This window comes from Castor canadensis, chromosome 8 (assembly GCF_047511655.1).
Source record: "Castor canadensis chromosome 8, mCasCan1.hap1v2, whole genome shotgun sequence".
In the NCBI taxonomy this organism is placed as follows: Eukaryota; Metazoa; Chordata; class Mammalia; order Rodentia; family Castoridae; genus Castor; species Castor canadensis.
In genome coordinates this window covers 86,263,475-86,278,912 of record NC_133393.1, presented here as the reverse complement: position 1 = coordinate 86,278,912, position 15,438 = coordinate 86,263,475, and the positions used below count along the sequence as shown (strand labels likewise).

The 15,438-nt window shown below is 38.9% G+C and overlaps 1 protein-coding gene across 2 annotated transcripts in view; it reads right to left on the bottom strand.

The window, feature by feature from the left end:
* The window catches only part of Dnajc22 (DnaJ heat shock protein family (Hsp40) member C22), a 64,141-nt gene that overhangs the window by 24,695 nt on the left and 24,008 nt on the right, over positions 1-15,438 (bottom strand). The window contains exon 4 of one of the 2 annotated variants that reach the window (XM_074083320.1): positions 3,978-4,047. The exons of the other annotated variant lie outside the window; for it this stretch is intronic. Coding sequence (XP_073939421.1) covers positions 3,978-4,047 — 70 coding nt within the window. The remainder of the gene's footprint in view (positions 1-3,977; positions 4,048-15,438) is intronic. 2 annotated transcript variants of the gene reach the window in all.

Below are 15,438 nucleotides of genomic sequence, written 5' to 3'. Positions count from 1 at the left end.
AAGAACCAAAACCTAAAAGCACAATAAATAGCATCAAACATATGGAATTCTCTTTTTTAAGTCAGTATTACTATGTACCTGAGGCCAGCCTTGAACTTTGAATCCTCCTGTCTCATCCTCCCAAATTCTAAAATTATAGGCATTAACCACCAGGCTCAACAAAAAAATTCTTAAAGATAAATTTAATAAAAGATATTAAAAAAAATCTGTATTCCGAAAACTATAAATAATGGAGAGATACTAAAGACCTAAATAAATGGAGAGCTATATCTGTTCATGAGTTGGAAGACTCAGTACTGTTAGAATGTTAATTCTACCCAAACTGATTTAATAGATTTAATGCAACTTCAAATCCCAGCTAGCTTTTTTGTAGAATCTAACAAACTAGTTCTAAAATCCATATGGAAATGTGAAAGTCATAGATTAGGCAAAACAACTTTGAGAGAGGTTTGAGGACTAACACTACCTGGTTTGAAGAAGTACCATAAAGCTATACTATTCAAGATAGTGTTGTATTTGCAAATGATCAATGGAACACAACAGACGGTCAGAAATAGATACACATGTACAGCCAACATATTTTCCACAAAGATAAAAAGCAATTCAGACATTCAACAAATGTTACTTTATAACTGGATAGCTGTATATAAAATAATGAATGGATCACAGATAGTAATGTAAAAACCTACAACCAGAAGTCTTCTAGAATAAATCAGAAGCCAGGAGCCAGTTACTCACACCTATAATCCTACCTACTCAGGAGGCAGAGATCAGAAGGATCTCGGTACAAAGCCACACTGGGCAAATAGTTTGTGAAACTCTATCTAGAAAACACCCATCAACAAAAAAGGGCTGGTGGAGTACCTCAAGGCATAGGCCTTAAGTTCAAAACTCAGTATAGCCAAAAAAAAAAAAGAAAGAAAAGGAAAAGAAATTAGAGATGAAATCTTTTGTGACCTTGAGCTGAACAGATTTACGTATGACACCAAAAGCATGAAAGCACTGTTTTACTATTTTAATTTTTTTTAAGTTTATTTAGTTTTTGGTAGGACTGAAGTTTAAACTCAGGGCTTCATACTTGCAACATAGGCACTCTACTGCTTGAGCCACACCTCCAGTCCATTATGCTGTGGTTATTTTGAGATGGGGTCTTGAGAACTATTTGCTCAGACTGGCCTCGAACCACGATCCTCCCAATCTCAGCCTCCCAAGTGGCTAGGATTACAGATAAGAGCCACCAGCACTGGACTACATAGTGAAAAATTTTAAAGCATGTATGGATTGTCACTGGCTATATGATATAGTGACTACCTCTGGGGAAGGAGGGAAGAGAACATCACTGTCATCTTTTCTTTTTTAAAAAAACCTGATGCGAGCTAGTCAACGATGGCTCACCTCTATAATCTTAGCTATTGAGGAGGCAGAAATTGGGGGGATTGTGGTTCGAGGCCAGCCTGGACAAATGATTCATGAGACCGTATCTCCAAAATAACCAGACAAAAATGGACTGGAGGTGTGGCTCAAGCAGTAGAGTGCCTGCTTTGCAATTGTGAGGCCCTAAGTTTAAACCCTAGTCCCACCAAAAGAAAAGAAATAAAAAGTGATGTCTAGGAGCTGCAGAGAATATGTTTAACATGCACGAGACCCTGGGTTCAATCCCCAGCACCAAAAGAAAAATAATTTTTTAATTTAAAAAAGATTTAAGGGCTGGGAATATAGCTTAGGTAGAGGACTTGGCTAGCATATGCAAGGCCCTGGGTTCAGTCCCAAGCACTGCAGGGGGGAAGAAAAATATTCTGATGTCTAAGTTGTACTCTCTAAATACCATACTCTAATAAAAGAAACTGGAGTTCCTTAGAGAAAAACTGAGTCTAGGTCTGTGGAAAGAAATCAATCCATACAAGGGGCCAGAAGAGTGGCTCTAATGGTAGAGCACCTGCCTGGCAAGCAGGAGGCCAAGTTCAAACCCCAGTACTGCAAAAAAAGAAAAAGAAAGAAAGAAAAGGAAAGAAAGAAAGAAAGGAAGAAAGAAAGGAAGGAAAGGAAGGAAGGAAAGAAAGGAAGGAAGGAAGTAAAGAAAGAAAAAGAAATAGATGAGCTGAGATTATTTTCTTGTGCCAAAAGGTAGGAAAACTATCAAAGATCACTGGGATCATATCAAAAGGGCAACAGGGCCAGGTATGGTGGCTTCACATCTATAATCCCAGCACCTTGGAGAGGAAGGGATTGGGAGGATCGCAGTTTGAGGCCAGTCCAGGCAAAAAAGTGAGACTCCATCTAAACAGATAAGTTGGGCCTGGTGGTTTGGGACTGTAATCCAAGCCATGAGTAGGATTGCAGTCCGAGCCTAGCTCCCACCAAAAAAAACAAACCTTGAAACCCTATCAGAAAAATAAAAACCAAAACAGGGCTGAAGGTATGACTCAAGTGGTAGAGCACCTTCCTAGCAAGCACAAGACCCTGAGTTCAACTCTAGTACCACCAAAAAGGCAATGGAACGAACCTAAATGTCCCACTGTACTAAGATGAGACAATATGAATATCAGTAATAATAATGTCTACAGTACTTCAAACACTATTAAATACCTAAAAATCTGTTAATTCTGGAGATTAGTGGGCCGCTAACCCATTTCGTTATTATAAATACTGACAAAGAGCCAGGCATGGTGGTTCGAGCCTATAATTCCAACTACTCAGGAGGTGGAGGCAGATGATCCAGAGTCTGAGGCCAGCCCAGATAAAGGTAGCAGGAAGACCCTGTCTCAAAAACAAAAGGGTTGTGGGCACAGAGCAAGTGGTAGAGCATGTGCAAGGCCCTGGGTTCAATCCCCAGCACCACAAATACAAAAAAACAAGCATTTTGCCTCCCCTACACAAACCATATTTCGCAGTAATCAAAGAGTTAATGAAGAGAAAAATCTTTATAGGAGAATTTCAGCTAATAAATACAAAACAATAATAGAATTAGCAAATACCTATTTTGCAAGCCTTAATGATGGAACAGATCTAGGCAACAATCATCAATCTCCATCTCATGAAAGACTATCAGGAAACTTTTAGAAAAGGATGGATCACACATAGTACATACCTAACCCCAGTGATCACATTAAATCTTTAAGTACAGGAAAAATGTTGATAATTGCTTAAACGAGGTGAAATGTTGAACATCTCCACAATAAAAAGTTAAAAAAAAGACATAAAACAAACTGGCATAATTAAGCGGAGACAAAGCACTATGGTAAATACAGATGTTTTTGTATTAGTCTCTATTTTTATCTATGCATTTGAATACTTCACAGTCAGCAATATTTAAGGTGGAACTAAAATACCCAAATAAACACAGACTGGGCTGGGAGTATGGGTCAAATACATGCCTAGCAGTCAAGAGGCCAAGTTCAAACCCCAGTGCCACAAAAATAAAAAAAGAAAAAAGAAAAAAAAATAGATAAAAGCAGACTGGAGAGAATGAATGTTATTTAAAACATCTCCTAGTGTCTTGCATTATCTAGGAAGGCAGACATATGAATCTTATGACTTCAGTGTGTGTGCTTGTTAAAAATTTAATGTTTAGGGGTCAGGCACAGTGGCTCACACCTGTAATCCCAGCTAATTCAGGAGGTAGAGATTCCTTCTCAACCAACAGCTAGGCGTGGTGGCACTCACCTGTCACTCAGCTACATGGGAAACACAAACAGGACTGCAGTCCAGGCAAACATATGACACCTTATTCCAAAAATAACCAAAGGAAAAAGGGCTTGGGGCATAGCTCAAGTAATAGAACGCCTGCCTAGCAAGGGACAAGCTCTGAGTTCAAACCCCACAACCACCAAAAAAAAAAAAAAAAAAACCAAAAAACTTATGATTAGGGCTGCAGGTGTAGCTCACTGGTAGAGCACTGGCCTACCATGTGCAAAGACCTGGGTTCAATCCCCAACAATGCAAAATAGAATGATAGTTAAAGTCAGGCACACACTTACCGTCTTAGATGAGAAGATCCCTGGAGGCCAGTAATTTGAGAACAGCCAGGGCAACATAATAAGACCCTGTCTTGCAAAACAAAACAAAACAAAAATTGGCAAGAGTGGGTCAAGTGGTAAAGCACCTGCCCAGCAAGTGTGAGACCCTGAGATCGAGTCCCACTATCACACACAAAAAAAAACTTAACTGAAAAACCCCAGATTATTAACTGAAAAATCAGTTTAAAAAACAACAAAAAAAGGACTCCGTATGTACAACATAAAGCAAATAAGAAGTGTGGTTAAACTGGGCACAGTGGCGTGCCTATAATCTTTGCTACTCCAAAGGGATGAAACAAGAGGATTGTGAGCTCAAGCCCAGCCTACGCTACAGAGGGAGATCCTGTCTCAAAAAAAACAAGCAGCAGCTTGGCATGGGTATGAGTCATGCCTCTAATCCCAGCCACCTGGAAGGCGGGAGGCAGAGAAAGAAGGGTAGTGGTAAGTCCAGGTCCTCAAAGATGAAGGCAGGTGTGGTGGCACATATCTATACTCCTACACAGAAGAAGCAGTCCAAGACCAGTTTGGGCAAAAGAGACCCAATTTGAAAAATAAAGCAAAAAGGGCTGGGAATGGGCCCAAGTGGTAAAACTCTTCCCTAGCAAGCACAAGGTCCTAAGTTCACACCCCAGTACTGGAGGAAAAAAAAAAAAAAAAAAAGGTATAAACTAAAATGGCAGAAGTCTAAATATGTCAGTAGTCACATTAAATATGAAAACAGTAAATTAAGACAAGATTAATTCACCAAGATATACATAAGCAAAGTGAGTCAGTCAGGTTGAAAATCAAAAGGATAAAAAAACGCTGCATAAATATCAACAGGAATCTTTCCCAGCACTCAGGAGCTGAAGCAGGAGGACTGCAAGTTCGAGTCCAGCCTGAACCACATGATAAGATCCCATCTCAAAAAATATAAAAAAGGCTGGAGTGCCTCAAGCACCTGACTAGCAAGCATGAGGCTCTGAGTTCAAACCCCAGTACCATGAAAAAAAAATCTTATTATTCAATAATTAATATCAGACACAATTAAGACTTAAAGCAAAACTTGAATCCCTTTCCCTTCCTCCCAACACTCACACACTCACCTTCTCTATCTGCCCGGAATCTCTTCATACTCCTCAGCTTTTTTATGCTGTCCATCAAAAGAAGTTGCAGACTTCCTATCTCTCATCTCTCACATTCTAACGCCACGCTGTTCTGCGTATCTATGACGCTTTCCCCACGTCTCACCCACCTCTCCCCAAATTTTGAAACCCTTGTACTGTGCCCTAAATTTCCCACATCTTCTCTGAACACGTCCTTCAACTTCTTGCCCTCCTCTAAGAGCTGTATCTCCCCCAGCCCTAAAATGGTAAGAGCAATCTTTCCCACACTCCTCACACGAGCAGACGGAGTAAGTGTCCTCCGCTCCTTGCAGATTCTTCAAGTCAGTCTCCTTCCTTCCTCCCTAAAAAGAAATCTATGCTTTGGAGGCTGGGGGCAAAGCTCAAGTGCTACAATACTTACTTAGCAAGGCTAAGACCCTGAATTCAATCCCCAGTACCACTAAAAAAATAAGTAAGTAAAATAAAAATTAAAAATCAAAGCCACCTATGCTTTGAATACCCTAATGAAAAGTATTTTCTGGCTTACTGTGAGACTACAACACTACTCAACTTAAGTCTAAGTGATTTAGTGATTTCACACAGGTGGTCACTCTGAACTCGTCTCTCTTCTTTAAATTTCTCACTTCCAATGACTTTGTTCTTTACCCACACAGCTCATAACCAAGCCCTCACAATCTCAAGTGTTGTATCCCATCATGTATTCCTGAAAACAAGTACATTAAATATACATCAAATATATTTCCAATTTCCTTTTGGTTTACTCTTCAAGTTATACCCCAAATGCATTCATCAGGTAAATGGATTGATTTGGCAGTAGAAGTTTGGGAAAGTTTTGACCTAGTATCTCTCATGTACTCAAACCGCAATAGCTTTTGACTCCAGCAGGACCTTCAATCCACTGACTCATCTTCTCCCCATTTCCTGCCACTTCATTTCTCCCCTCCCTCCTTCCTTAGCTGGTTCAAATTCCACAGTATATCAGAATCACTCCTTGCATATAATGCTCCTCTTGCTTTGTTCTAGTATCTTGATGAAACCCAGTCTCTAGTTAAATCCACCCCAAACATACATACCTGCAGATAAATATGTAAAAAACATACTGACTAATCTCCCTTTAAATTTATAACCACATGCCAGGTGCCAAGTGCCTCATATCTATAATCCTAGCTACATACGGAAGCAGAGATCAGGAGGATCATGGTTCAAAGTCAGCCCCAGGCAAATATTTCATGAGATCCTATCTCAAAAAAAAACTCTTCACAAAAAAGGGCCAGCAGAGCAGTACAAGCAGTAAGAATGCCTGCCTATCAAGTGTGAGGCCCTGATTTCAAACCCCAGTGCCACAAAAAATAAATAGATGACCACAAACCTCAAAGAGCCCTTAATGCCACCTGATAACCATAGCTATTTCCCTGTAGCAGCCATTCTCCTCAAGAACCATTTCACACCTTCTCTCTCCACTAACCTCCCATCACCTCCTCCCAACAGTCACTCTCAGCTAAGTACTTTGCTTCCTAATTTGCTAATATTAAAACAATCAGAAGAAAACTTTCCCAAACTTCTACTGCCTAATCAATCTACCTACTTCATGGGTGTGTTTGAGATATAATTTTGAAAATTAAACCAAAAGGAAATTGGAGATATCAAAACCAAGTTTTAGGTTTTTGTTCAAATATTACTTTCTCAACCAGACCTTCCATTACCACATCTATGTGTCTGTCACACACACACACACACACACACACACACACATACATATGCACACAATCCCTTTCTCTTCTTTCCTACTGTGTTTTTTTGTGGGATTTTTTTCCCCTTGTTTTTTGTTTGTTTTACAATGCCAGTAATATCCAGAGTTTCAAAAAAAGCAAAGAATATGAAAAGAAAACACACAGAGAAATACAATTACAGGTTGAAAATTCCTATCAGAAAAAAAAAAAAAAAGAATATCCCTTACCCGAAAATTCAAAATCCAATGTTCCAAAATCCAAAACTTTTGAGTAAGAAGCATTTTAGATTTCAGATTTTCAGATTAAGGATATTCAATTGGTAAAGCCTATGCAAATATCCAAAATCCAAAACACTAAAATCTTAACAGTTCTAGTCTGCAGCTTTTTGGTAAGAGATACTCAACCTGTAGTCAAAAAAACACATAAAACACCCTCATCCGATAGCTACTCAAGAAAAACTGTTTTAATTCACCAGAAAACAGCCAATGTTAGAAGTAGGTAAGTTCATTATTTACTGGTAAGAGTGCAAACTGGTATTTTTTAAGATGCCTGATAAACAACAAACATTATACTCCAAAGAATATTCATGAGTCCATAATGATATAAATGACTGAATGAGGGAGAAAGTACAAGTCTCCTTACAAAAAAGTTACAATTAATAAATGTAGAAATAATGATAAATAGAAAATCATAATTAGTACACCACAGTAATAATGGCTACAGGTAAAATCCACTAAAAAATGCTAAAGTTAATGGGTGTATGCACAAGGCCTTGGCTCCCATGCGCAGGACCACCAGCAACAACCACCAAAAAAAAAAAAAAAAAAAAAAGCAGGGATAGCTTTCAAGGAGAAATAATGTATTTACATAGCTTCAAACTAGCTTCACAAAATATTAATTATTATGGCAGTTTTAACATATGTCCAAATATTCTTTTTTGGAATATGGGGGCAGGGTCTCACTATGTAGTCCAGGCTGGCTTTTAACTCAAAATCCTCCTGTCTCAACCTCTAGAGTACTGGGATTACAGGCATGAATTATCATGCCAGGCTTGTCCACACAATCTTTTAATCTCTCTAGGAGATGTAATTTAATTCCTCTCCCCATGAGTATGGGCAGGATTTAGTGACACTTTTTTGTTTTGTTTTATGACATCTCAAAATGCAACCCAGACTAGCCTTGAACTCATGATCCTTCTTGCCTCAGCCTCCTGAGTACTGGGGAGTGACTCACTTTTAACAAACACAATATAAAAAGAGAAAACCAGGCTGGGGCCATGGCTCGAATGCTAAAGCACCTATCTAGAAAGCAGGAGGCTCTGAATTCAAACCCAGATACCACAAAAAAAAGAGAGAAACCAGAAATTTTATAGCAAAGAAACCTGGAAGACATTAACTTAGTCAAGAGATCAAGTTTAACATCTCCAAGGTGGGCATGGTGGTGCACAACTTTAATACCAGCTCCTCAAGAGGGTGAGGCAGGAAGATCACTTGAGTCCAGGAGTTTTAGGCTGCCAGGACAAAACAGTAAGACTCCCAACTCAAAAAAAAGGTTAATTATCACCAGAAACAAGATGTGTTGACATCATCTACCCTCAGATACTGCTGGGATGAAAAGGGCGTATCACCTTTGCGGTATTCTTAAAAATCCATTATCTCAGTATAATAATGAAAAAAACATCAAACCTTCCATATTGAGAGATGTTCTGTAAATACCAGACCAGTAATCTTCACAGGTGTCCAGGTAATAATAATAATAAAAAAAAAAAAAAGTCAAGTTAAGACAGGAACTGTCACAGACTGGATAAATCTAAACACACATAATGGCTAAGGATTATAATGGATTATAAGGGCACATAATGGATAAGGACAGGATCCAAGGTTGAATCTAACTTTTTAGGACATTAGTGGAAAAATTGGAGAAATACAAATACAGTCTATAATTTGGTAGTTTTATCCCAGTGCTAATTTCTCACTTCTGATAAATGCGCTGAGGTTATAAAAGAGGCTAACATTAGGGAAAGCTAGGGGAGAGGCACATGGAAGCTCTCCATACTACCTTTATTCTCCTGTAAATCCAAAATTATTTCAAAACAAGTTTTTTCAAAAAGCGATCTGGGGCCAAAGTGCAGCTCAGTGGTAGAGTGAATGCTTAGTATGCACAAGACCCTAGATTTAATCCCCAGTACTACAAAAAAGAAGTACATTTCTTCCCAAGGAAAATATTTAAAAAGCAATTTGACAATATTCACCAAAAATTTTAGAAAAGCGTATCTTTGCATCAAACAACCCAGAGAAACACTCATACACATCAACAAGAAGCATATAAAAATGTGTTCATTTAAGCATTGTTAGAAACACTTCTATGTATAACCAACTGGGGTTAAACAAAATGGCAGATTCATGTTATGAAATGAACACTACAAAGGGGTTAAAAGAATAAAGTGGATCTGTATGTCTCCAAAATACGCGTATTAAGAGGAGAGGACTGAGGGCATGGCTAAAGTGGTACAGAGCTTGCCTAGCAAGTACAAAACTGAGCTCAAATCTCAAGCCCACCAAAAAAAATTTAAAACAAAGCTCTGGGTTCAATTCTCAGCAAGAGGGAGTGAGGAAGGATGGGAGAAAAAAAACTGTTAGCAAGGATATGAGAAGATTAAAAGCCTCATATGTTGATGGGACAGTGTAAAATGCTGCAGTCGTGGAAAATTGTATGGCAGTTCATCAACATCTTAAGTGTAGAATTACTTACAACCTAACAATTTCACTGTTAGGTATAGACCCAAAAGAACTGAAAATAGGTATTCAAACAATCACAGTACATCAATGTTCACATTAGCAATATTCACAATAGCCAAAGGTAGAAATGGCACACTGACCATCAATAAACAGATAAACAAAATGTGATACAGCCATACGATGGAATGTCAGGCCATAAAAATGATGGGGGTTCTGAGCCAGGCATGGTGGCACATGCCTATAACCCCAGCACTAGGGAGGCTGATGCAGAAGAGTCCAAGTTCAAAGCAATCCAGGGCTACAGAGCAAGACCGTCTCAAAAAACAAGTATGTTAGAAAATGAACTTAAGCACAATATGAAGTGAAAGAAGCCAAACATATGATGTCACATATTGTATAGAATTCCATTTATTTGAAAAATCTAGGATAGGTAAATCCGCAGAAAGCAAACTGGTGTTTACCAGAAATGGAAATGAAAATAAGTAATGAATGTTTAGTGAGTACAGGGTCTCCTTTGGGTGTAATGAAAAAAGTTCTGGAACTAGACAGAAGTGACTGTGGCACATCATAAAACAGTTAATTTTATATTATATAAATATAATATATAAAAATATTTTAAAAGTCCAACAGTTGCTGAACACTGGTGGCTCACACCTATAATCCTCGCTTCTTGGGAGGCTCAGATCGGGAGGATCACCGTTCAAGGCCAGCCAGGAAAAACAGTTCTCAAGACCCCATCTCCAAAACGACCAGAGCAAAGAGAAGTGTGATTCAAGTGGTCCAGTGACTGATTTGCAAGCACTAAGCCCAGAGTTCAAACCCCAGTCCCACCCCAAAAAAAAAAAAAAGTCTTAACATTCAGAACATCTCTGTAGTAGGAGTTATTTCTGCACCCACTTTATGGATACAAAAACCTCAGCACAGAGAATTAAATGATCAAATTCAAAGGGAATAGATACAGGAGTAAAGGTTCGAAGTCATGGCTGTGCTCTTAATTAACCTGTTACATACCACTTCCTTCTTTATTTTTTTCTCTATTTTTGTCTTTCTTTAATAGTCTCCCTATGTCACCCAGGCTGGACTTAAACTCCTGGGCTCAAATGATCCTCCTGCCTCAGCTTCCCTATTTTAATGAGAAACTAAAGGAAAAATATCAGAAATATTATACAAGGAACTATTGTAACTATAACTTTAGTATTGGCTTATCATAGCCAACACTATTTAGTAGATCTACATTTCAAGCATTGAAAACTTCAACCACATACTTGGGAGACTGAGGCAGGAGAGTCACAAGTTCTAAGTCAACCTGCACTACATAGGAAGATCCTGTCTCAAAATAACTTCGGCTACCAGGAAGGTTATAATATTCTTGGGCTAGTACACAAAGGAAAAATTAGTCCACAGTGTGTGAAAGGATTGTTATGTTCTCAGCTTCCATGCCTAATCAAAAATTTAATTGTATAAAAACTGAATATAATTCTACTTAATCTTACTAAAATGTTAGGACATCAGGAAACCACAAGTAATCAGGATGAAAGTACCAAATCTCCTTTCTCCAAAGCTTTTTCTACTAGATGACAAAACACACAATAGTAAATGTTGCATTGTTTCCTGTGCTCCCAAACTACAACATATAATAATAACATCTTACATCTAACTTATAGGATCATCATAACATTATAGGCTAGCACATTAGAGATAAGTGTCAAATATCAACTTTTTTTTCTTTTTTTTTTGCTGGAACTGGGGTTTGAACTCAGGGCTTTGTACTTACAAAGCAGGCACTCTACTACTTGGGCCATGCCTCCAGTCCATTTTGCTTTGAATAGTGACAGAGTGAGAAAGATTATCCAATGAATCCTTGTTTAAATTACTGCTGACTTAACAAGAAATTAGATAATCATCTCAAAAAACTTACTTTGTAGGGCTGGAGATATGGCTCAAGCAGAAGAGCACCTGCATCACAAGCACAAACTCATGAGTTCAAACCCCAGTACCACAAAAAAAAAAAAAAAAAAAAAAACCTTACTGTGTAGACTAGTAAGATCTACTATATCATTTAGAAATAAGTTAAATGGCTCACTTAGTTCTGTGGTGGTTCTACCTCCAGGTATGTACTTTAGCTTCCTAGCATTCCACATTAGCTACAAATGAGTTTTACTATTTTCATGAGATGTAAAGGAGCCTCTCATGATATTCTTGTACAGAAGGCTCATTTAGAACACACAGGTGGGCTACAAAAGCAATTTACCACAAAGATGTACAAGGATAATCAAGCAAAGTAAGTAAAAGAGATACTTCTGCCACGTACTTCTGCATACTTTGAATCAGAAGTTAACAGTAGGCCAGTAAGGGCCAGCAGTGGGCTAACCACATTGACAAGCTATAATCAAAGACCAAGTGGATAATTTAGGGAAAAGTACTGCTCTACTACTTCAGGGAGACTTAAAACACTAGCAAGCCAACTACTACTAAACAGATCCATGTATTCAAGACAGGAGCCAGACACAGTGGCACAAGTCTATAATCTTAGCTACTTGGGAGGCAAAGATCAGGAGGATCCCGGTTCAAGGCATCCACAGCAAAAAGTTCATGAGACTCCATCTCAACTAAAAAAGCTGTGTCACAAATGACTCAGAATGAAATTCACTGTTAATCATAAATTACTGATATATTTTCTATATTTAAGCTATAGTACAAAAATGTGCCTATTTGTTTTTTATGAAGGCCGTGGAATAAAGGGATCCAAAGGTTAAGTATTTTTATCTATTTTGATTTTTGTAGGGGTTCCCCCTAAATCATTCAGGAGAACTGGAATATTTAAAAATGGTTGATGGGTTTTTTTGGGGGGGTACTGGGGTTTGAACGCAGGACCTACACCTTGAGTCACTATACCTGTCCTTTTTTTGTGATGGGTTTTTCTGAGATAGGGTCTCAAGAACTACTTAACTGGGCTGGCTTCAAACCACGTTCCTCCTGATCTCTGCCTCCTGAGTAGCTAGGATTTATAGGCACAAGGCACCTACACCCAGTAAGGTTTGGTTTTTTGTTTGTTTTGGTTGTGTCTTTTCTTTTTTTTTTTTTGGTGCTGGGATTAAACCCAGGACCTCCTGCATGCTAGGCAAGCAATGAGCTAAACCTCAGTCCAATATTCTTTAATTTTTAAACTTTTGTAAAAATCTACAAGGAAACATTTTGCAATTTGGTTCATTACTAAGATCCAGTAGTCGGCAGCCATAGCTTAGATAACATTGTTTAGTACTGTCTGCTTACATGTTAACAAAAGAACCTTTTGGAAGACCTACAAATCTATGATACTGAATGCATTTCTGAGGTATTGTGAGCATCAAGGCAAGTGTTATGGCAATGCCTGTGTAGACTGAGATGTCCCAGACTGATTTCAAGAAGAAAAACTATAAAAACCAGTTTTACACGCTTTGAAAGTTAAGACCTCACACATTTTCCCAGACCTCTGGATCACTGACGGGGGCGTTTGTTATTCCAATTAACTGGCAGCACGGCATACCTGCAGTGCATCTTAAAATATTAAAGCAAGGTTTTTATTCTGAAACGTAGCAAAACTATTCAATTAAAAAAAAAAAAAAAGGGCTGGGGGCATGGCTCTCACATGGTAGAGCATCTGCCTAGCAAGACTGAGGCCCCAAGTTCAACCTATAGTACCACAAAAAAGAAGGAAAAAAAAGATAGGACACACACAGGTTTTACAAATTGATCTTTATCCAGGTCCACAGGAAGTATCACTGGGAGCATCTTTAAGTACAAAAGACACCTTCACTTACCTATCCTGACTTACCCACATCATAACGGTCTCATCACAAACCTCCTCCTCAGTCCCAATACTTCCGCCTATCCAAAAGAAGAGTACAAACCCCACTCCACAACTAGTAATCATGGCATCCTGCTAATGAAGTAACTTATAAGTCCTCCTTTTACCAGCAAACTAAGAGTGTCATTTAGAATTTGGGCCAGTAAAAAACTATGTAACCTCTGGAAAGCCCCAAAAACCTCTAATCAACTTGTGTCTAACCATAAATTAGTCATAGGACAATGGCTGTAGAACTTGCCTTTGGATGGGCGGTGTGGCTCAAGCAGTAGAGCACCTGCTTTGCAAGCATGAAGCCGAGTTCAAAACCAAGCCATGAAAAAAACAGAAAGTTGCCTTTAAGCTAATAGCTATCTCCTCAGACCCTGCACAATGTTTTAAAGGCCTACTACAGAAAATATGCAAAGATGATGAATATTTCAGAAACCCATTCCTATTGGCTGCCATGGTATATATGAACATGGAAGAGTGAATACTGGTCTCTGGTGAATCCAACCTAAAGATAAAATGTCTACAAACTTCAAATCTTTAAAAATACTTCAGAACCAATTCAACTGTCAAGCAGTTGGCCTGAGTTTCAGATAGATGACCTCCAAGTGTAGGTTCACTAAGTGTCCTAAGAAGCTCCGGGAAACCTGAAGCTTTGAAACCCAATAATCTAATGAGACATGGAAGAGAGGGATAATTAATCTCCATGTGACATTTGTTAAAAATGAAATGCCTAGGTGTGGCATATCAATAATCCCAGCTATTGAAGAGGCAGAGATCAGGAAGATCTCTGGAAATTAGTTCTTGAGACCCTATCTTGAAAATACTCAACAACAACAACAAAAAAAAAGCGGAGGGGGGGGGGCAGTCCTGGAGGAATGACTCAATGACTCAAGAGGTAGAGCATCTGACTAGCAAGTATGAAGCCCTGAGTTCAAACCCTAGAACCACCAAAAAAAAAAAAAAAAAACCACTTTTAAATGAAAAAAAAAGTACTCTGAATTCCAACCAAAGGCAGCAAAATATACTGGAAATGCTTTACACTACTGGCACTTTTTTTATAGACAGATCATTCTGAAGATGATCATTGCATTGTGGGAGCTAGTGGAGTGGTTCAAGTAGTAGAGGTTGAGTTCAAACCCAGAACCACAAAAAAAAAAAAAAAAAAAAAGATACATATGCACAGTGGAAAGATTTGTACATCACAAATGGTTGTTTCTAGCCAGGCGCTGGTAGCTCACACCTGTAATCCTAGCTACTCAGAAAACAAAGATCAGGAGGATAACAGTTCAAAGCCAGCCCAGGAAAATAGTTCTCAAGACCGTATCTTAAAACTACCCAACACCAAAACACAGGGCTGGTGGAGTGGCTCAAGGTGTCATGCAGGCCCTGAGTTCAAACCCCAGTACTGCAAAAAAAACCAAAAACAAATGGCTCCTCCCACATGAAAACTGGGTAAAACATTTCCTTTTGAATTATTTCAAGTATCCTACTAACAATACAGGCAAAGTCAAAAAAGGAAGCACCATCCCTCATATATAAGGCCAAGTGCCACCTCCAGGCAAGCATGTAACCACACTTCCTCAAAAAAATTAAACACAGAGTCAAGCATTGGTGGCTCACGCCTATAATCTTAGCTACCTGGAAGACTGAGATTAGAGGCCAGCCCCAGCAAAAAGTTTTCAAGATCCATCTCAGCAAGGTGCTGGTGGCTCACCCCTGTAATCCTAGCTACTTAGGAGGCAGAGATCAGGAGGATCATGGTTTAAAGCCAGCCCAGGCAAACAGTTCATGAAACCTTATCTCAAGGGAAAGAAACTGGCTTGGTAGTGCACCTGTCATCTCAACAAAGGCAGGAAGCTTAAAGTAGGAAGATAGTGGTCCGGATGGGCCTGGGCAAAAAAAGCAAGACCCTGTCTTAAAAATAACCAGAGCAGCTGGGTGCCAGTGGCTCACACCTGCAATCCTAGCTACTGGCGAGGCAGAGATCAGGAGGATCACATTTCCAAGCCAGCC